This window comes from Ovis aries, chromosome 21 (assembly GCF_016772045.2).
Source record: "Ovis aries strain OAR_USU_Benz2616 breed Rambouillet chromosome 21, ARS-UI_Ramb_v3.0, whole genome shotgun sequence".
NCBI lineage: Eukaryota > Metazoa > Chordata > Mammalia > Artiodactyla > Bovidae > Ovis > Ovis aries.
The window spans coordinates 43,905,499-43,927,529 of record NC_056074.1 but is presented as its reverse complement, the minus strand read 5'-3'; the positions used below and the strand labels follow the sequence as shown (position 1 = coordinate 43,927,529).

General features: G+C 54.8%; 1 protein-coding gene and 1 long non-coding RNA gene across 9 annotated transcripts in view; one reads left to right on the top strand and one right to left on the bottom strand.

The window, feature by feature from the left end:
* CTTN (cortactin) overlaps window positions 1-15,793 on the bottom strand; it is a 26,225-nt gene extending 10,432 nt beyond the window's left edge. For 2 of the 7 annotated variants that reach the window (XM_027960032.2, XM_027960034.2), the window contains exons 1-10: window positions 15,716-15,793; window positions 11,753-11,849; window positions 9,646-9,732; window positions 9,437-9,510; window positions 7,484-7,613; window positions 5,028-5,138; window positions 4,333-4,387; window positions 3,440-3,550; window positions 1,075-1,185; window positions 408-518 (exon numbers count right to left, since the gene is read on the bottom strand). In XM_027960032.2, coding sequence (XP_027815833.1) covers window positions 408-518; window positions 1,075-1,185; window positions 3,440-3,550; window positions 4,333-4,387; window positions 5,028-5,138; window positions 7,484-7,613; window positions 9,437-9,510; window positions 9,646-9,732 — 790 coding nt within the window. In that variant the 5' untranslated portion in view covers window positions 11,753-11,849; window positions 15,716-15,793. The other 5 variants (XM_027960035.2, XM_027960036.2, XM_042238159.1 and 2 more) reach the window with 4 other exon arrangements.
* On the top strand, window positions 14,632-22,031 carry LOC121817550 (uncharacterized). Of its 2 annotated transcripts, XR_006057516.2 has the most exons (4): window positions 14,632-14,820; window positions 14,935-15,044; window positions 21,000-21,226; window positions 21,392-22,031. It is a non-coding gene; the product is annotated as an uncharacterized LOC121817550 (long non-coding RNA). The 2 variants fall into 2 exon arrangements; XR_006057515.2 differs by having other exon boundaries at window positions 21,000-22,031.

Here is a 22,031-nt window from a genome sequence, read left to right as displayed (position 1 = left end):
CGTGAAAGAGACATGTTATACACATGGCCTGTCCCCAGCCCTGTGGCAGCCCCGCTCTGGACCCGCCACCTGGGGAGGGTGTGAGCCAGGCTCTGGCAGCCACTCTCCTGGGGGACACAGCCCGCCTCCTGGCTGGGAGCACAGAGCCACCCCTTCAGCCACCCGTGTGGGCAGAAGCAGCCCCTGGGAAACTGCAGCGGCAGCCGGGGCTCCAGGGCACAGAGGCCTCACCGCAACCCCCCAGGGGATCACTACAGGCGGAGGGGTCTTTTCAAAGCTGAGGGCGGCAGAGGGACCCTCCCCGCCCCCCAGGGAAGACATGACACAGCGCAACCCAAGTACCGCGAGGCCCAGCGCACAGGAGCCTGTGACCAAAGCCGAGCTCCGGAGGCCGCGGGGGAACGCACCTTTCTGGGACTCGTGCAGCTGGGGCTTCTCCTGGTGGTCCCAGCCGAGGGCACACTTGTCCTGTCTGTCCGTCTGCACACCGAACTTCCCCCCGAAGCCTTTCACGTAGTCTACAGACAACACAAAAGGCCACAATCGAGGATTAACAGGCAGCCTGCCTAACGGGGAGAAAGCACGTTTTTCACAAAGTTAAACACACACAACTTGCTCAACCCGTCCTTGCTCCTGTGTGTGAGCTTGCTCTAGACCTTTGGTAAAACTTCCAGTGAGCTTTGTTAACAGGACCTCCCCATACCATGGCCAGAAAGTACCCTCAGCTACAATCTGGGTCTCCTGGATAAACACAGATGGGACCCCACAAAGGAAGACCCAAGGCGTGCACTGGGTCCAGCCAGCACTGCGGAGCCCACGGGGTCTCTCCCCCACACAGATGGGCGACTTGAGGGCCGCTACCAGCCGCTCTGCTGAAGTGTCAGAGCTACAAGGTGGCCAAGGGCTGGGCCTCTAAGTTAACAGCGCTGGTTTGTACGCGCTGTTTTCAAGTTCCATGTTAACAGCGCATCTGCCCTCAGGCCTCCGGGTCGCGTTCCGGCTCTCCGCGCCTGTTCTGGTTGCCACCCACACACTAACAGCTGCCGGCTGGGGAAGGGGCTAAACTGAGGCCACCTTTCTGGGACTCGTGCTTCTCGGTTTTGCCTTGGTACTCGAAGCCGACAGCGCTCTTGTCCACCTTGTCCTTGTCGATGCCGTACTTGCCACCGAAACCTTTGGAGTAATCTGCAAACAAGAAAAAGCGCTATTCACACACCAGCCGCAGGAACAAGCAAGCATGCTGTGAACCTCAGCAGTCTGGAAGGAAGGACGTCTACCATCCCACTCAAAAAACAAACCAAGGGGGCTTCCTTGGTGGCTCAGTGGTCAAGAATCCGCCTGCCATTGCGGGAGACATGGGTTCGATTCCAGGTCAGGGAAGATTTCACACGTGAGAGCAACTAAGCCTGTGCAGCACAGCTACCGAGGCTACGCTCCAGAGTCCAGAAACCTCCGGCAACTGAGCCCACACGCCCTGGAGCCTGCGCTCTGCGGCAGGAGAGGCCGCTGCACGGAGACGCCCGCGCGATCGCAGCTGGAGCAGCCCCTGCCTGCCGCGGCCAGAGCCAAGTCCTCGCAGCAACAGAGACCCAGTGCAGCCAAAAATGAATAGATCAAATTAGACAGCAAGAACCACCACCACTGGGGGTACCTCCCCGGGGGTCCAGAGGCTTGAGACTCCACGCTCCCACAGCAGGCAGCCCAGATTCAATCCCTGGTCAGAGATCTAGATTCCAAAAGTTGCAATAAAGATCCTAAATACAGCAACTAAGATCCAGAGCAGTCAAATAAGCAAATTTAATTGAAAAAATAAAAAAGCTTTATGGCTTACCCTAAGACTGCAAATGTGGAAAACACTTAGAAGTATTATTTACAAGCACAGAACTGCAAAAAGTAGCACGTATAGCGAATGAGTAACTGCAGCCTCTCTCCTCGAGTCCGAGAGACGGCATGAAGACCAAGCTGACGGAAGCTTCTGAAACCAAGGATGAGAAACAGGAGCAAGCTTTTAGGCCACTCTAGGCAGGGACTTTCTTGGCAGTCCCGGCAAAACCGATGCTGGGGGCACGGGTTCAATCCCTGGTCTGGGAAGACCCCACCCGCTGCAGGGCAGTTAAGCCCGTGCGGCACGAATACCGAGCCTGCGCGCTGCTGCGACTGAAGCCTGAGCGCCGAGAGCCCGCGCTCCCCAACAGGAGATGCTACCGCGACGAGAAGCCCGTGAGCCGCAACCAAGAACAGGCCCTGTTCACCGCAAATAGAGAAAGACTGCACAGAGCAAGAAGGGCGGCCATAAATAAAACAAACACTAAGTCAGCCTGCTTCCTCAACTACAGCAGAGGCGAGATGGGCCACCTCCAAAGAAACAGCATCAACTCAAGTTCCGCTCAAGGCTAAGTGCCTATAAATACTACATAGCTGTTTTACACACAGCAGGCTCCGCCACAGACCCATGAGCAGGGACTCAACCCCGCCTGAGTAGGCCCAGAGCTGCCAAGGACACCTGCGCTGCTCCAGGCGCTTCGGCCTCTGCTCCCCAGCTTCCTGGAGGCGGAGCTATTCTGCAAGGGCATCTGGGGAGAAAGTCTGGCAGAATGAACAGGGTCCAACAGGAGGTCCTGCTGAGCATGTGCACACAGGGCAAAGGCGGACGGGTGTGTTCCCCACACAGGGAGGGGCGGCCCAGCACAGGCAGGCCCTCGGGCAAATGGGAAGCGACACTCTCAGGTTTAGCAGCCCCTCCCTCGGAGAGACGCCCACTCACGGGTGCTGCCAGTGGTGGTTTTGTGAGCTCTGTTTCTACGTTGCCAGTGATTCAAAAACCTGAATGCACAGGCCAGATAAAACACAGCATACAGAAGAACCAGCCAGTCTCCACCTCTGCAGCAGGGGTCGAGACTATGCGTCCAACTCCATACACACGCACCTCAGTGGGCAGAGGGCTATAACTGACCTCCAAGAGGGGGCACCTCGATGAAGGGAGGCTCAGGCTGGCTGCTAAGGACAACCTGGCAGCATCCAGCAAAATGTTAAGTTCAACATCCTTCGACTCAGCAATTCCAATGCTAGAACTTATCTTAAATAATCACTCTTGTACGTAAGACATAAAGACAAGAATATTCACGGTAGGCAATTCTTAACATCCGGAAGTGGAGATACGCTCAACTCCACCTTCCAGAGAGGAACAGTTCAGGGACTACGCCGTCTTCGTACAGCGGAGGACTGTGCGGTCATCGAAACGACGACAAGCCCCCACACCAACCAGGGAAGAGCAGGGCTGTCCAAACACTTCGGGTTAAGAGAGCTGTATAACCAAAACATAAAGCAGCTGGCACGGGGAGAGGGCGCTCCCTGGCTGGTGTCAGTAAACCCATGAGCGACGAGGGGCCGCGGGCGCCCGACAGTCTGTGGGGTGCGCAGCGGCCGCCCGCCCGCCCACCTCTCTGCGACCCGTGCTTCTCCGTCTCGCCCTGGTAGTCGAAGCCCACGGCACTCTTGTCCACGCGGTCGGACTGCACGCCGTACTTGCCACCGAAACCGCTCGAGTAGTCTGGGGAGACAGGGTGGGCAAGATGCCTCTGGTGAAAAGCGGGAGAGAAGCGCCGGGCAGCAGTGCCCCAGGAGACAAAAGTGCCTGTGAGGCAGCACCAGGAGCCACCCGCCATCAGACGGGACGCGCGTGCCGTCTCGTGTCCCTGCAGCCTGGCCCCTTCCGACAGCTGGAGGGCAGAGGTGAGCCACCGGTGCACTCTGGAAAGTAACCATTCAAACAAAGCTCAGCGTATGAAGAAAGGGACATGGCTATGTGGGTCTTTCTAGAAAAGACCGGAGCCCGCCAACACCCTGGGCTGGGTGGACTCCTAGAGCGCTCCCAGGCCGGCTACTTCCCTGGTCATCGGATGCCCTGCAAGAGGCGTAAGCAAACAAGCTCGCAAAAAACACCTCGAGTGCTTTGAGGAAGTGATGTACTTTCATTTCAAAAAAGGCTCACAAGTGAGCGCGAGCTCATGAAGACCAGCCAGCACCGTGTTCAAGACAGCTCGCACACTGTGCAAACATCAGCAACGAAACGGCTCTGGTCACTATCCTAAGGGGAAAGTCTGCTTTGCCGACCTAGCTTAAGAGCGAACTGTGCCCGAGGCAATGCTGCTCAGAGGAGGGAGGCCACGAGGAGACACAAGACGCCAGGCCAGCGCGCCCCCTGACGGGGCCCCGCCACACCACAGAAGCCTGAGGGGAGGGCAGTGTCCCGCCCCTCCGGATGAGGCCGCGAGGGACGACGCGCTCCTGCCCTTCAAAAGCGGGGGGCTTTCTGCACCTTCCCCATCTCACCTTTCTGCGAGGCGTGTTTCTCGGTCTTCCCCTGGTACTCGAAGCCCACGGCAGACTGCAGTCACGGAAAAGAGAAGGTGGAGATCTCAATGGCTGGACCCACAACACGCGACGTTTTAAAGAAACACGAACCACGTTACTGGTACTTTTTGATTTTTTAATTTACTAAGCTACTAATGCCCAAAGCACCAGCATTTTGAATTTGCACACCCTGAAACACTGAAGGCCAGGGGCCGCCCCAGCCAATGAGCGAGGCAGTTCTCAATGCTACGACATAAAGTGAGGGGCTGCCGGCCCTGAGCCAGGGCCTCAGACCAGAGGAACAGCATCAGATGCTCAGCCCAGCCCTGGAGGTGGGTGTGAGGGGGGCCCTCTGTCACTGTGACACAAGCAGGGACAGGGAGTCCCCACCGTCCCCCGGGACACATCGAAGGCCATCTCAGGGCCACTCGATAAGCAGGCACCAACATGGGGGTTTCTATACCGGGAAAACCCTCTCGCCTCTTAAACAGCCAATCATCTCAGAGCATCTGCGAAGGTGGGGGCGGGAGGGGCCTTAGGAGCCTGTGCTCGGGGCCCCCACCTTGCATCCCCACAGTCCGAGGCACCTCCGCGCCACTCCGAGACGCCCAGAGGACACCTGGAGCGACCTCAATCTACAAGGTGGGGCCGGCTGCCCACGACACCTCACTTACCTGGTCCACTCTGTCCACCTGGACGCCGAACTTGCCTCCAAACCCCCGGACGGAGTCAACCTGCGAGCAGTGCTTGGAGAGCTTCGACTGATACTCATGGCCGACGGCTGACTGGAGCAGGGGCAAAGTGGAGCGTCAGTCGCCCACCAGCACCGCCACCCTGGACCCACCCCCACCCTGAGGCAGCCTGCACTTCGGCTCCACATGGAAGCCGGCCCAGGGGTGGTGACTCCAGGGGCATCGCCAAGCCAGGGCCCCCAGTCAGGTGTTCCTGAACCCGCTCCACACCAGGCTCCCCAGAAGTCGCCCAAACCCCAGCCACAGTGGGCCTCCTGAGGTGCCTGGGCATGAAGAACCAGGAGGCCAGGCCCCAGCCAGCACCAGAGCCAGCAGCCTGCCAACGACTCCTGAGACGGCTTCCAGCAGACTGCCGGGAGTGGTCACCCTCCTCAGGTGCGACACTGTCAAAGCATGCGACCCAGGAATCAGGGCTCAAACCGGAACCCAGAGGACATGCGTCAGGCACACCACACGGTGAGTGTCAACGCCTGCCACGCAACCAGCCCGCCCTCGTGTGCAGCGGGGCCTGCCACCGCCTCCCCACCTCGTGTGCAGCGGGGCCTGCCACCGCCTCCCCACCCCCAGTCAGGGAAGCGGGTCTGGTGACCTCTCAAGGCCACATGCTGACCGAGCAGTCCACCCCGAGCTTTCCGGCGTGCGGTCAGCAAGCCGAGGCCTGCGGCCCACATCCAGCACCGAGGTTCTTTGTAAATAAAGCTTTCTGGAACATACCACATCTGTTCATTTACAGAAAATCTATGCCTAGCTTTGTGTTAAGACAATACAGCTAGTTCAGGAGCCACCCGAGACCCTGTGGCGGCCAAGAAACTAGAATATTTACAGCCTCAAGTCTGAGCAGCCCAGTGCTGCTGCAGTCGCCCAGGCCCAGCCCTCGGAGTACGGCTCCAGGCGCCCTCGGCAGAATGGACAGGGGTCACGGACCTTTGTGGACACCGAGGACACAGGACAGGTGACTGACATGTGACCCAGTGCAGGGCCCAGGTCCTCCCCAGGAGCCACCCCCACCTTGGCGCTCCTACAATCCAGCGAGGGGCCTGCCGGCGCACTGCCGACTCCTCTCCCGCTTGCTCATCTAGAACTCCAGCGGCAGGGTTCAGGGTCCAACCCCCACGGGGTCGCCACCAGCGCTGCAGCTCTGCAGGCAGCTCAGCGGGCGCCTCCACAGTCGGGGAGCAAAGCAGGCTTTACTTTCCAGTCCGGAGCTGCTACTTTCTCTCCCTCCCAGCAGGATCCGATGCCCACAGCTAACAGCTGATCCAGAGCCCCGCAGCCTCGGAAAACCTGCGGCAGAGACCACCCACCTGCAGCTTCGGGGGTCCCACCCAGAAAACATCGACAAGATAACAGGGAGGCAGCACATGCCCAAAGGACCCCCCAGCGCGCCTCTTCATCACTAAGAGGTCAGAGAACTGTTCCCAAAACACCGCCAGAGCAAAGGCTTAGCGACTCTCCCACCTTCCTAATCAAAACCGCTCTCTCCCCCAGCTTGGCCTTGGTCTCACTTCTTATCAGAGAGTCAGCACCAGGCAGAGCACTGTGGGAAGCAGGGGTAACACTCTGGTCGTGGGCCCCCCCCCTCCCCCGCAACCAGGTACTGGCCCACGAGTGCGACCAGCCCTTTCATTCCGGGCTGAGTCCAACCCGGGCACAAGGGACACGGGGTGGAATCACAGAGGAACCCGCCCCCAGCTGGCACAGCACAGCGCAAAGGCAGACACCTCAAGTTGCCCAGCCTGGGAGACGCGCCCACGTCACTGCACGCGCAGCATGCCTGCCCCGGTCTACTGTCCTCTCTGCAGGGTGGACACGGCCCCCAGCTGATCCAGCCCCTCTCCGAGTACCAGCAAAGGATGTGGCTCTGTTACCAGCTTCAGCCCCACCTCCTTAAACCCGCCTGTCCTCAGCCTGGTGGGCCACGGCTTGATGCCGGCGGCCAGGGTCTTCTCTGAAGGACAGCAGTCAGGCGGCTGCCTTTCCAGCCTGGACGTGAAGCCAGGCGCTGCAACTCCGCTCTATGCTGCAGATGGGAACCACTAAGGCTGCAGCCTGAACCACAGGCGACACCCAGGCGGCAGCCCAGCCGACTGCGGGCCTCCATCCCGGTCAGAGCCGGCCTCTGGGAAGACCTCATCGCCTGCTCCAGGCTTCCCAGCACACCACTCCCTCCCCAGCAACTCAGAATCTGCAGAGAGCTTCCAAAAACTGCAGTCCTTCTCAGCTAAGGTCAATTGAAAAAGGGTGACTTCTGGCAAATCTCATCCTCAACAAGTGGACTCCCAACTTTCCAATGGAGGGGGAGGGCTCAGTGACAACCCTGTTAACCCAGGTGAGGTCAAACACGCCAGGACCCTGACACCACGTGGGCCGGCACTCACCTTGTCCATCCTGTCCTGCTCCACGCCAAACTTCCCTCCATAGCCGTGCGAGGCTTTGGGTCCCGTTTCCAGCTCCTTCTCCTTGAGGGTCTGGTGTTCTTGAAACACATTCTCCCGCAGCTTGTGGATGCTTGGAGGGAAGAGATGGAAGACAAATCAGTCAGACAGACTGCCAAGACACGCGTCTGTGCTTTCTGGGAGGACAGACACGGCGTCATCTCTGCATTCTACGAGGTTTCGTTCCCCGGTGGCTCTGCAGCTCGGCCTCCTTTGTGTTCACTTCACTGCACCTCCGGCCGCCCTCAACTCCAGCAGCTCTCGGAGTCAGATGCAGGTTAATAGGGAAAAAAAAGCAAGTCTGAACACACTCAGTGAGTCATCGCCAAGTCCCTACAGAAGCTGGGCTATGATGTAGACGGCATTCCACCAAGTGGAAGATAGCTCCTCGGGTTCACCAGAGCCCTGACCCGGGACAGCCAGCTCTGTAAACGTCACCAGAGGCAAACAGGAGACAAAGCCCAAAGGCGTGCACCCGGAAGACCCTAGGCCAGGAGCCCACAGATATGGAATATTCAGACAGCTTCTCACTATGTGAAGCACCCCGGCTTTCCATTCAAAGGTGAAGTGAGAGGCTTTCAGAACTTAAGATGTAAAAGCCACTTTCACTTTAAGCGCTAGGAGCAGCGGGACAGATCAACAGATGCAGCCAGAACCAGGCAGGCCGGGCAGCTGTCACCCAGGGCTGCCGAGCACCACCTCACACCACAGCCACATCTCCACATCCGGACGGCAACCCCGGACATGCGGCTTAGAACACCAACCAAGCCTGGCCGCCTCCCGAGCCCCTGACGTGTGGGGAAGAAGACCAGCCCCCAGGCACCGCTGGAGGGACCTCAGGACACCGACAGCAGTCCTGCCTCGGGTATTCTCTGAATTCTAACCCACCCACAGGCTGCCTGACCAGAGAGAGTTCTTTAACTCTCCAATCTGCCCTCTCCAACGTGTTTTGAAACCACGGGGAATAGCATGGCTAAGAGGCCTGGATGATAAAACCAGGTCAGCAGTCAGCCTGACCCCAGAGCAGGGAACCCGAGGCAGCTCCCAGCACCAGCTCCTCTGACTAGTCCCAGGCCCTTCTCCGAAGAGCTGTGAGGTGGCGGGCTCAGCAAGTCAGGGAGGGAGGAACACTTGTGTCTAAAATGCCCGTAGGGCAGATTTCACCCACTTTTCTGGATGAACGGCTGAATCCTTCTCAGCCAAGAGGAGCTTCATTTCACTGCAGAGATCCTAGAGCCAAGACCAGCGCTCTGTGAACGACCCAAGCAGCCACAACCAGGGCAGGGGAGCACACGTCCGCACTGAGGCCAGCGCAGCCGGAAATAAAAGTCTGAGTGCATTCTCAAAGGCCCTTTTATCTACGCCTCCCAACAAGAAAACAAGCTGCCCCAGAGGTGGCGAGTTAAGACTGGCCAAGTTAGGACAATCCCTGCTTCTTGCAGCTCTCCTATCTTGACCTTCACGAGAACAAGCTCAGGATTCGGCTCAGGGTGTCCAGCTGAAAACAACAGAGGAACACTGCAACAAAATCATACAAATTAAGGAGGCGGTGTTCCTGACCTCGCCTTCAAAGACAACCCATGCTTTAGAAACCTACCAGCTGCAGAGAGGCAGCTTAGGTAACTATGTTCCTGGACGAAAACCACAAACTTAAAAACCACACTGGAGAATTAAAAGTCAAGGACACCCTGGCAATGAGAACGTTAAACCGCTGAGCACGTGTGGACAGATGCGCATACACATAGACGTCAGGCCTCATCCTCACCTCCTGTGTGAGTTACAAGGGGCCAGACAGCGCAGAGGCCGGGCCCTGGCGCTAACCAGGGGGAGCGGCCCCGCCTCAGCCCTCACGGCCCTGAATGCCTCGGTCACACGAAGATCGAGGGCGTCTCTTACTTGATGTGCTCCTGGTGCCCAGATCCTTGCACGGTTTTGGCCCCCCATCTCTGCTCTTTTTCGCTCACATCATTCTGAAAAGAAGAACGAAGAACGAGTACACCCCCACGCCCTGGACTGTAAAACAGCCCCCACCCGCCCACCAGACCAGAAGCCCGGGAGGATCCACTTCAGGAGACGGGCGAGGCGGGCAGACTGGCGGCTCCTACCACGAAATCGGGGTCGGTCTCCCAGTCGTCGGCTCCCCCGTCGTCCGGGGTGATGGACACGGTGTGGCCGGCCGAGGCTTTCCACATCTGGAAGGGCAGCGCTGAGGGTCACAGCCGCCAGCAGAGCCCTGCCCAGGGGCCCACAGACGCTCTGCCCAGGACCCCAAAACCCTGGGCAGCACAGGGAGGGCGGGGAGCTACGTGCTCAAGAGGTCCACTCGTGGCACTTCCCTAGGGGTCCAACAGCTAAGACCCCCCAGCTCCCCATGCCGGGGGCCCAGGTTCAATCCCCGGTCAGGGAACTAAATTCCTGCAGGCCACGACCAAGACCTGGTGCAGCCAAATAGATTTTTTTTTTATTTTTTTTTAAAAAAAGGTCACTCATAATCCCCGTGCCACCGGAAGGATCAAAAGAAACCTAATGTGAGAGCTCTAACACTGCAGTCAAAGGGCCGAAGCACAGAAGAAATATTCCGGGTTCAACTCAAGTGAGAAAATTTTCTGGAAAATAAACAAAGTCGCGTGTGCTACTTCACTCAACGGGAACCTCCCCAACTAAGCCTCCTGACAACAGTGTTGTCCGACACGGGAATGCACTGTCGCCAGCTGTAAAGTCCGCTCTATTTTATCACAGTTTTCTTTTAAAGCATCCATTTTGACTTAAACGTAACTACTGGAAACCTAACAATGATTTTCTTAACTTAGACTCTGACAAGTCACTCAGTCATCCAAGGGCTGCCTTGCCATCTGCTTGGGGAAACGCAGGGCACACAGAATGCCAACTTCTGAGTCGGGCAGCCCCGAGGCAGGCCGCCCTGCCTCCTCAGCAGGCCCTGAAACTCTAACCTATCGGCTTGGAGAACAGTGACACAGCCTCACAGCCGAACCACGCTGCTCTCGCCGTAACTGCAAAGGCAAAATCTAGCCTTTCAGGACTTCAAAAGAAAGCGACGAGAAAAATGGTTTTGTTCTCCCCAGAAATCCCCATAAAACTGCTCACAGGCCAGGAAGTGATTGAGGGCTTGTTTTCACGCAACTAGAAGCCGGCACCCTGGTGTCTGAGCTGAGGACACTGCCCATCGCGCGTGGTGGGGCCACACGCCCTGTGCTCTGTGTGGACCCAGACAGGACGGGAGCCCCTCACAGGCCTGAGACCCGCCAGCTGGGTCCACCTGCACCCCCGGCTCTGCGAGGTCACAAGTCCAAGGTGGTGGCAGGTGGGGATCGAGGGGCACAGCTCTCAGATTCCCAGACTGGAGTCCTGCCAAGTCACCTCGGCAGGGAAGCATGCGCCACCAGGTGGGCAGGACCAACACAGTCCCCTGGACACTGTCCCACCGGGAGCCTTGCTCCCCTCTGACTAGGTGAAGCAAGGCAGGGAGCACCCTGACGCAAACTGCTTTGGACACAATCTTCGAGAGCCAACAGACCAGGCTCAGCCGCGGTGGGCACAACCAGCGTGCCCATTCACAGATGGAGACACAGCTGCCTGAAAGCCAAACGCTCTGCCCGAAGCCTCTGCCTCCCTGAGTCAAGACTGCCCGTGGCACCACACTGGCCTGAGAAGGGCCGCCCACCCACAGGACTCCAGTTGCCTAGTGGTGTCCTCAGCCAGTGAGGGGACGGCCAGTCATGTGGAAGGACGGGGTCTCCAACGAGACTCACTCCCCACCCAAGGCCAAGGTGAAAGCCACATCCTGGCCTGTGGCTTCTCCACGATGGTGGCACAGAAGTCACAGGGCCGGCTCTCCACCCGTCTCTCTGGAAGCCAGCCTCACTCGTGGGCAGGTGAGCACTGGCCAGCTCGCCCCAGCATCGTGGCCACAGGCTCCCCACCCCCACGGAACGGGAAGAAGGAGCCACGGGGCTGCCAGAGGGTTGGGGGTGCCCGGGGTCCTCCACTCCAGGTCGTGCGGAATCCCCTCCACTTTCTAGCCCACAGGCAACACCAAAATTGACTTCATTTTTCAAATAAGAAAATTTCCTCCCAGAAAATTTTCGTCCCTATCTCTACAAACCCAGGGAGAGAACACCCCTTGCTTTCCTTGTCAAAGGGGTTTCCCTGCCTGCCCAGTGGAGCCCATGAGCACGCTCACGGTGCACAAACCTTTCTTCTCCACGTGCAGACGCGAGACTCTCACAAAACTCTGCTGAAGACACAGTAATCCAACGAGGAATTCCCAGGCATTGGGGAGAGCTTCTGTCTGTAAAAAGATTAACAGTAAAAAGCTCAGAAGGATATGAGCTGACAGGCACCCTGGGCAAATCTTTGTATGCTGAGATCCTTTCAGAATACCTCTGAAATCCTCCCCAACATAACAAGGTTTTGTAAAGAAATGTGAAAAGAGGGTGGGAAGATTTGCATTTCCCTAACCAAAGAGTTCAACTGACTCTTAGCCACAGTGAGAAACGACAGGAAATAAAAAAGTTCCGAACGATTTACAACTGTGTGAAGTTTCTTCTTAATGCAGACAGAATCATTGCCTCAACTGCTAGCGTACATTTCTGTTTGCTAAAATCCTGAGAGCTTTCCATTTCTGGTTCATCCTAATTCTGCAATAAAATTCTTTCTCTGGGTGGGTGTGTGTGTGTGTGTGCGCGTGTAGGGCTTCTCTGTTAGCTCAGACAGTAAAGAAGCCGCCTGCAATGTGGGAGACCCAGGTTCGATCCCTGGATGGGGAAGATTCCCCAGAAAAAGGAATGGCAACCCACTCCAATATTCTTGCAGACCAAATTCCATGGACAGATTAGCCTGGAGGGCTACAGTCCACGGGGTCACAGAGTCGGGCGTGACTGAGTGCCTAGCACTCTCACACTGTCACACGTGTATGTGCACGTGAGGAGCACATGGCCGGGGCAGAACCCAGAGCAGCGACAGCTGTCAGAACGTGAGGAACAACGGAGACTCGGGGAGCAAAGGGAAAGCAAGCTGCGCCTCTAACGAATGGGCAGGGTTCCTTCAGAACACCAAGACTCCAAGTCTGCAACCCACCAGCTCAGCAGCTCTTCCCTGAGACCACAGGGCAGCCCTGACTAGACTTGGCACTGCTAAGGCCACAGGGCAGCCCTGACTAGACTCGGCACTGCAGACATGACAGGTGGCTAGAGTCCCCTTGTTCCCCAGAACAGACCAGTCACAGGCACACACCGCCTGTGCTGGCGTGTGGCCTGGCATGCATTAGCAACCAGACAGAAGATGCTCTGCTGGCCTTCCTCAATGGTACCTTTAGAAATCCTAAATTGTGTAGGTTGCTTAGTACATTCTGGGTACTGCAGTTATCATCCAACATCTATGAAAATCTTCCCAAGGGTAGCTAGTGATAGGCTGAAATCTAAAATCTATAATAATCTATTCCCTCTCAATATTTTTAATAAAAAAAATCATGAAAACAACTCTTTGAAAAACTAGGCCTTTTTTTTGATCCAAAGATAATGCCTATGGATCCCTACCTCACACCACACACAATAATTAACTGGAAAAAAAATGGATCAGAAAACCTAAGTGTCTGAACTAAAACTACTGAATTCTTAGAAAAAAACAAGTATAGATTCTCATCACCTTGAACTTGACAACAGACCTTAGATGTGACACCAAAAGCACAAGTGGAAACAGAAAAAAATAAATTGGGACAAAAATTTTAAACTTTTTGCTTCAAAAGGCACCCATCAAAGTGAACACAATTTACAGAATGAGAGACACTGTTTTCAAATCATCTATCCAGAATAGATAAAGAATTCTTATAAGTCAATAATAAACAGGACAATTAACCAGATTTTTATATGGTGAAAGGATCTGAACAGACATTTCTCCAAAGACATACAAATGGCTGATAAGCTTGTGAAAAGACAGTCTCACTAACCATCAAGGGAAAGCATATCAAAGCCGACCTGAGATACCATTCCACACATTCTAAGGGGGCCACCCTCCAAAAAATAAACAAGTTTGGTGAGGGTGTGCAGAAATCAGAAGGCTCTTATGCTGCTGGTGGAAATGTAAAATGAAAGAATCTGGCAGTTCTTCAAAAGGTTAAACACAGAGGTGCCATATATCCCAGCAACTCCACTCCCAGGTATATAGAAAACTTACTCACACAGCATCACTCCTAACAGCCCAAAGTGGAAATAACCCAGTATCCACGTGATACGCAGCAGGAGGTCTATCCCCTCAACGGAATGTGACTAATATCTGACGGCAAAAGGAGTGAAGTGCTGACAGCCACCGAAACATGAAGGACTCTGAAAATCCTTACACTGAATGAAAGAAGCCGGACGCAGGAGACCGTGTACTACACAGGCCCGTTCCTACAAGCGGCCAGATCTGCTAGGTCTGCAGGGAGAAAGACTAGACGAGCGGCTGCCTAGTGTGGGGGGTGAGGGAGCCTAGTAAGGTTTCTCTGAGGTGATGAAACCACGCTGAGTTAGCTGTCCATTCGCCCACCCTCTCCAGTGCAGCAGAGGAACAGGTCTCACAAGGCCCACTCTCCACACCACCATTACTCAGAGGACTCCCCTCTCATCTCCGCCTCCTCTGCCTCAGTGAAAGACAAGACCCCTGATGGACAAGGGCCCAGGACGGGGCCCACTGCAACACAGGGCAGACCCCAGGGCTCCCAACTGTCTCTCTCAACTGTGCGCCTACCCAGCCCCTGCTGCACTGTACCGACCAAAGACTTGAATTGCCAGTGACTCCAAGTTAAGTTTTCTACAGATCTGTCTCTCAAAACGCTTCAAATAAAAGGTCCTGGGGACACACTGCCAGTTACTGAGGGGGGTGCGAAGCAAAGCATAAAGGACAACCCCGCACACCCTTCCTCGCTCCTCTCTCGGTCTGGGAATACCTTCCACCCCGAGAGGCGCGGGCCAGCCTCTGGCACCAGCGCGGTGACTCACCCGCCGTCAGGCCCTGCCCAGCGCCGGCCAGCGGGGCGGCGGGGCGAATCACGCGGTCGGCCCCAGCGGGTTAAGCCCCCACGGAGCTCGGGAGCCAGGTCACCGCGGAGCCCAGCGGGGCACTCGCGCGCGACGCCTCGGAGCTCCGTCCAGCGGGAAGTGGGTTCCTCACCCCCGCTCCCCCGGGCCCGACGCTGCCAGATCCCACGGGAAGGAAGCCCTGTCCCCTTCGCCCCAGACCCTCTGCAGGAGCACCAAGCTTGCAAGAGAGTGACTCCCTTCCAGGTGACTTCCAGCTCGCACCCAAAGGAGGGGCTGTTCCCAATCCAGAGCCGCTCAACTCTGCTGCCGCGCCGGTCGCTGCATTTCCACTGACCTGATTGCAACATCTCCCCGTAGGTGTGGGCCTAGGAGCGGGGAGCGAGCGGCCCGCCCTGCCGTTGGGAGACCCCGGCCTTCCCCATCGGCCCTCCGCCGCCTGACCTCCCGAGCCTGGGACCCCCCTTCCGGTAGGGCTCCTCTCTGTCCCTAGACCCTCTCGGCTCTCCTCCCCCTCCCCCTAACCCTCCAGGTCCTGGACCCCCTCCCCGGCTGTCCCCGCTCTTCCCAGGACCCTCTGGACCCTTGTCCCCCTTCCCCTAAACACTCGGGGCCCGGCCTCTCCCCTCCCCGGCCCCCTGCCCCTTCCTCCCGACCCCCAGGTCCTGCACCCCTCCTGTAGGGCCCCTCTCCTATCCTAGACGCCCCCCTCAACCCTCTGGCCCCTTCCTCCCAGGAGGCCGGGCATCCTCCCCAGACCCCGGACCCTCCTCCCAAGCCCCCTCAGGACTGCAGGCCCTGACTCCTTCCCCTTCCCCCAGCCCGCCCCTCTTTCTCCGACCTCATCCCTCTCCCCAGGACTTCCCTCAGGCCCGGCCCCTTCCCCTCAGGCCCGGCCCCTTCCCCTCAGCCCCCGGCCCCTTCCCTCAGCCCCCGGCCCGCCCATCCCCTTCTCTGACCTCGGCCCCCCAGCCCGGGGAAGCCTCGCCCGCGCTCCCCCCGCGCGCGAAACCGCGAGCGGAAATGCGGCGAGACCGCCGCGGCCGCCGCTTCCTTCCCGTTTCGGGACCTGGCTGCGCCCGGGGACCGCAGCTGGGGAACCCGCTCGCTCCCCCGCCCGGCGAAGGCCGAGCTCGCTCACCGCCGCCTCGGGTCGGTCCGGTCGGCTCTGCCCAGCCTCCGCCGCGCCTGCAGCTCCCAGGCGCCCCGCTCCACTTCCGGTTCCGAGGACGGGGGCGGGGCCGCATCCGGGTCCCCGAGGCTCCGCCCCCGCCGGCACGCCCCGCCCAGCCCCGCCGGGTCCGCGGATCCTGCGGCCTCCCTTGTCCACGTGGCGCCGGCAGTGCCCACCGCTGGCGCAGGCGCGAGCTCCGCCCGGTGCCCGCCTGCGGAGCGTGCCTAAAAGTGCTGCTGCTGCTAAGTCGCTGCAGTCGTGTCCGACTCTGTGCGACCCCAGAGACAGCAGCCCACCAGGCTCCCGCGTTCCTGGGATTCTCCAGGCAAGAATACTGGAGTGGGGTTCCATCGCCTAAAAGTGAGATGGACGCTAAAGGGTAAATTTCGGAGCGCCCACTGTGTGCGCGCCAGACTGCTCACATGCACAGTCCTAGGTGGTCGTACTGGATCCATAGCCAGTAGGTAACTGTGACGGCCAGTCACCTGGGAAGAACAGGTGACTGTTCCTCCGTCCATGCGTCCGTCCATTACCTATCCGTACATCATCCACCCGTCCATCTTCTTCCATTTTCCGCCAGTCAATCATCCATCCACCCACCCGTCAATCTCTTCCTCCAGAGAAAGCCAGGTATGTGTCAGGAGTAGAGGTCAGCAGAATAAACGTGGATTTTGCCCTTGGAGACCTTTCAACCTAGAAGAGGAGTCAGACATTAATCAAATACATATATACTAAGGAAATAAGACAGATGCTCTAGAAACTGTCAAGGTTAGATTGGAGAGAAGGTAGGATCCCAACTCTTTCAGCAGATCAGAGGCTTCCTCCAGCGATTAACATTGGAGCTGATATATGAAAGCCAAATAGAAGTAAACAGGGACAGAAAGGAAGAATTTTCCAGGCAAGAAAAGAGTCTCTGCAAAGGCCCTGAGGCAAGAAAAGAATGGGAATGGGAAAAACTTGAGATCATTAGATATTTTCAGGAGAAGACTTTCTGAACCTAATTTCTTGCATCTCTTCATACCAAGAAAAGCAGTAATTTTATTAACAGGCACATCTGTTCCTTGTGACTAGCAAGTCCTCTGCCAAAGTGTGTATCTGACTTCACATACCCACCCTTTACTTAAAATGGTATATATACTGACTTCCCTCCCTGCTTTGGAGCAGTTCCTCAGAGATACTTAAAAGGCTGTCTCCTGGGCTTTAGTGCTCACTTTGCCCCAAACTCACAACTCTCCCAATTCTTCTCAATCATCATGACCAAGGAGTTAGCTTAATGCCTGACCACACACAGCGTGTACTGTCATAATGTTGGAAGTGAAAACACTTGCGTTTTATCTGTCTGGTCTCGATACTTTGGATGCATACCTCATTCTTTTCTGCTTCTGTGCCTTGCTGGAATCCCTTCCTCTTCCCCAATGGCCTTCTTACCTTTTCATGTCCTTACCTTGCTCATGCCTCAACCTCCAGCTCAAAAGCCATCTCTCCAGCATCTCTTCTTGGAGCCCACTTTGACATGTCATGGGCATCTCAAAAGAACCAAGTTCACAGCCATATTCTCTCTCTCCCTCTGCAGGCTTGGTGTGTTTTCTCCCCCACCCTCCAACCCTCACCACCATACCTAGCACCCCACCCCTCTAAGGCACCACAGAGCACCAAGCTGAGCTCCATGTGTTATACAGCAGCTGCCCATTAACTCTCTAAAAGAAAAAAAAAAAAAATCCATACTTTAGAATGGGAAAAAGGGACGATTAGATATTCTTTTAAGAGAACACTGAAGGCTCTGATAATCATGATTCTTTAGGATATGTGCCTTTAAAATAAAAAAAATTTGCCTAGATTATTCCACTCCTTTATAGAGGCAGAAGTTAACCTGTAGAAAACAGACAGCAATGCAAATAATTCTTGTCCATAGAAAGGCCAATTAGCTGTGTCCAGTAAAATACATCTGACTTTGCCCTATGGATAGACCGTTGTTTTGCAAACTCATTTCAGCACTCCCTTCACTTCTCCTTTGAACAAGCGGTAGCATCTTAGTGCTTCATTTATTATTAAGTGAGATAAAATCTTTGCTATGCATCCATTTTATGTGTGTAGAAAATCATGATTTTCAAAAAATTATCCTTTCACCTCTGACATCACCTTCCCCACCCCATACCCCCTGTCCATCCTCAAACCTGACAGTTTAACTTTATAAATGTATCTTGTGTCTACTCACTACTCTCCATCTTCCTTGCCACCACCAGTTTGCCTGAATTGTCCATCCTAGGCTCCTACCTGGCCCTCTTCCCATTCATTCTCAACTTAGCAGCCCGAGGGATGTCATTACAATACAAACTGTACGATTTCTCCCCCCTGCTTGATCTCCTCCAAGGACTTCCCACTTATTTGATTTTTTTAATATTTACTTATTTGGCTGCTCTGGGTCTTACTTGCTGCATAGAGGATCACTGATGTTCATTGCAGTATGCAGGATCTTTTTTTTTTTTTTTTAATTTCAGCATGCAGAATCTAGTTCCCCGACCAGGGATCGAGCTCAGGCCCCCTGTGTTGGTAGCGCAGAGTGTTAGCCTGTGGACCACCAGGGAAGTCCCCCCATTTCTTTGAGAAAAAAGACCACGGTTCTTGCAGTGCCCTCCCACTTTCTACATGACCTGGCTCCATCTCACCCACTGCCCCGCTGTGTCACCACACTCCTGCTGCGCTGAACCTCCTTCAGTTCCTCCGCAGAGTGAGGAACAAAGTGTCTCTTGTTGTATGAATGAGGTTACTTTGGAAAGCACCTAAGGATGGGGCTGGTTGCCAGGACAACCTTCTATGTGATTAGAGAGCTGGAAATTCAGTCCCAACCTTGAGCCCTGGGGAGGGGAAAAGAGAAGGACTGTGGGTTGAATTCATCACCAATGGCCAATGAGTTGATCAATCATGGGTGTGTGATCAGCCCTCCATAAAGACCCACAAGGATGGGTTCTGAGAACTTCCGGTTCGGTGAACACATGCAGATTTGGGGAGAGTGGTGCTCAGACAGCATGGGAGCTCTGAACCCCTCCTCACACCTTGCCCTGTGCCTCTCTTCCATCTGGCAGATCCTAAGTTTATAACCTTTAAAAATCAACCTGTGATCTAGTAGGCAACATGTTTGCCCAAGTTCTCTGAGCTGTCTGGCAAATTCACCAACCCTAAGGAAGTTATTAGAACCAGACATGGAACAACTGACTGGTTCAAAATTGGGAAACAAGTACAACAAGGCTGTACGTAGTCACCCTGCTTATTTAACTTCTATGCAGAGTACCTCATGCGAAATGCTGGGCTGAATGAATCACAAGCTGGAATCAAGATTGCAGGGAGAAAAATCAACAACCTCAGAAATGCAGATAATACCACTCTAATGGCAGAAAGCAAAGAGGAACTAAAGAGCCTCTTGATGAGGGTGGGTGAGGAGATTGAAAAAGCTGGCTTAAAACTCAAAATTCAAAAGGCTAAGAGCCCATCACTTCATGGCAAATAGAAGAGGAAAAAGTGGAAACACTGGCAGATTTCCACGGACTCCAAAATCACTGCAGACAGTGACTACAGCCATGAAATTAAAAGATACTTGTTCCTTGGAAGGATAGCTGTGACAAACCTAGACAGCACATTAAAAAGCAGAGACATCACTTTGCTAACAAAGGTCCATCTAGTCAAAGCTATAGTTTTTCTAGTAGTTAGGTACAGATCTGAGAGTTAGATCATAAAAATGACTGAGCACTGAAGAACTGATGCTTTTGAACTGTGGTGCTGGAGAAGACTCTTGAGAGTCCTTTGAACTGCAAGGAGATCAAACCAGTCAATGCTAAAGGAAATCAGCCCTGAATATACATTGAAAAGACTGATGCTGGAACTGAAGCTCCAATACTTTGGCCACCTGATGCGAAGACCTGACTCACTGGAAAAAACCCTGATGCTGAGAAAGACTGAAGGCAGGAGGAGAAGGGGATGACAGAGGGCAAGATTGTTGGGTGGCATCATGAACTCAACGGACATGAGTCTGAGCAAGTTCCAGGAGTCAGTGAAGGACACAGAAGCCTGGCGTGCTGCAGTCCATGGAGTCACAAAGAGTCAGATACCACTGAGCAACTAAACAACAGTCAAGTTGAAGATGCAGAGCTCTTCCCCAAACAGGGATCAGATTCCCCAAACAGGGATCAGACTCCCCAAACAGGGATCAGATTCCCCAAACAGGGATCAGATTCATGCCCCCAGCAGTGGAACCATGTAGTCTTAACCACTGGATCGCCAGGGAAGTCCCCTTGTATGGATTCTAAATACAGCATTAAGGATCCAGCCCTCGCAATGCCTTGCTACTTCTGGTCTTGGAACCTTGGAACCCGAGACAACGTTGCTGTGAAGAAGTCCAACATAGCCTTCTGGAGTGAAAGAGCTGCCACAGGATGAGAATCCAGGCCTTCCAGCCAGAAGCCAGCGCCAGCTCTCAGGTCCTTGACTGAGGCCGTCTTGGACTTTCCAGCCCCAGAAGGGCTGTCAGGTAACTGTCATCACATGAGCGGTTCCAGGGAAGACAGGCAGGAGAACCACCCAGACTGCCAGTCCCCGAATCAAGAGAAACAAGAGATCACCTTTTTTACTGCTGTTTTGGGGTGGATTTTTACAAAGCAACAGATAAGAGAGCAGATGGTGATCTTTTAGGGAATTATGAAATCAATTTTCTGGGGGAGGAAAACAGCATAAAAATGTATATAAGATGGCAGCATAGAAAATATGAGTTCATTTCATCCAAAATAGTTCCAATTATCTATCGCTGTGTAATAAGGCATTCCAAAAGTTCATAGTGGAAAACAACCACCATTTTATGCTGAAACTTCATGGTTCGGGAATTTGGAAAGGTCAGGGGAGACCTGTGGCTCAGTGGCAAAGAATCTGCCTGCCAGTGCAGGAGATGCAAGACAGGCAGGTTTGATCCCTGGGTCAGGAAGATCTCCTGGAGGAGGTCATGGCATCCCAGTCCAGGACTCTTGCCTGGAGAATCCCATGGACAGAGGAGCCTGGCGGGCTACAGTCCGTGGTGTCGCAAAGAGTCGGACATGACTGAGTAACTGAGGGCACACAGCAGCAACAGGGGATGGCTCTTGACCCACTGAAGCCTCGGCCGGGACTGTTGGCTCTCGCTGGATGAACTGACTGGGGCCGCGTGTCAGGAGCCTTGGCTCTGACTGCTGGGTGAGCCCCTCATTTCTTCTCTCCGTCATGTCTTCAGGAACAGGAATGTCCAGAGTGGCTTGTTCGCTCCCCACAGGCTGGCAGGAGCGTCCTGGACTCTCACTCTCCACAGTGCTCCATGCAGCCAGCTGGGGCTTCCTTACGTCCCAGCGGTCCTGGGTAAGTTGCACTTCTTACTTGGTGGCTGGTTTCTGCAAGGCTTCTGCTGACCTTGCCCCAGAGGTCCATGAACATCTCACCTGCTACGTTGTTTTGGTCAACCAGGTAAGTCACAGGCCAGCCCAGGCTTAAGGGGTCGGGGGTGGGGGAAGGATTAAGACTCCACCTCTCCGTGAGAGGAGATAGAATCTGCAGCCTAGCTGGCCTTTTGTCATACACTGTGTTTCTTTCCTTTATTTGTTTATTTATTTTTTTTGGCCACGCCTCAAGATGAACCAAAGAATTGTTGCTTTCAAATGGTGGTGCTAGAGAACTCTTGGGAGACCCCTGGACTGCAAGGAGAGCAAACCAGTCGATCCTAAAGGAAATCAATCCTGAATATTCACTAGCATGCTACAGTCCATGGGGTCGCAAAGAGTCGGACACGACCGAGCAACTGAACTGATTCATTGGAAGGACTGATGCTGAAGCTGAAGCTGAAGCTCCAGTCCACTGGCCACCTGATGCAAAGAGCCGACTCACTGGAAAAGATCCTGTTGCTGGGAAAGATTGAAGAACAAAGGAGAAGGGAGTGGCAGAGAATGAGATGGTTGGATAGCATGACTCAGTGGAAATGAATTGGAGCAAACTCCAGGAGATAGTGAAGGACAGAGGAGCCTGGTACACTGCAGTCCATGGGGTCACAAAGAGTCAGACACGACTTAGCAACTGAGCAACAAATAAGACATGTGGGGTCTTAGTTCCCTGACCAAGGATAGAACCTGTGTCCCCTGTGTCAGAAGCAGGGACTCTTAAATACTGGACCACCAGGCAAGTCCCACATACTAAGATGATATCATTGTTTGTAAGACACGACCTGACTTCATGGGTAAAAAATGTGAAATAAACGGTCACAGTAGGATTGATGAAA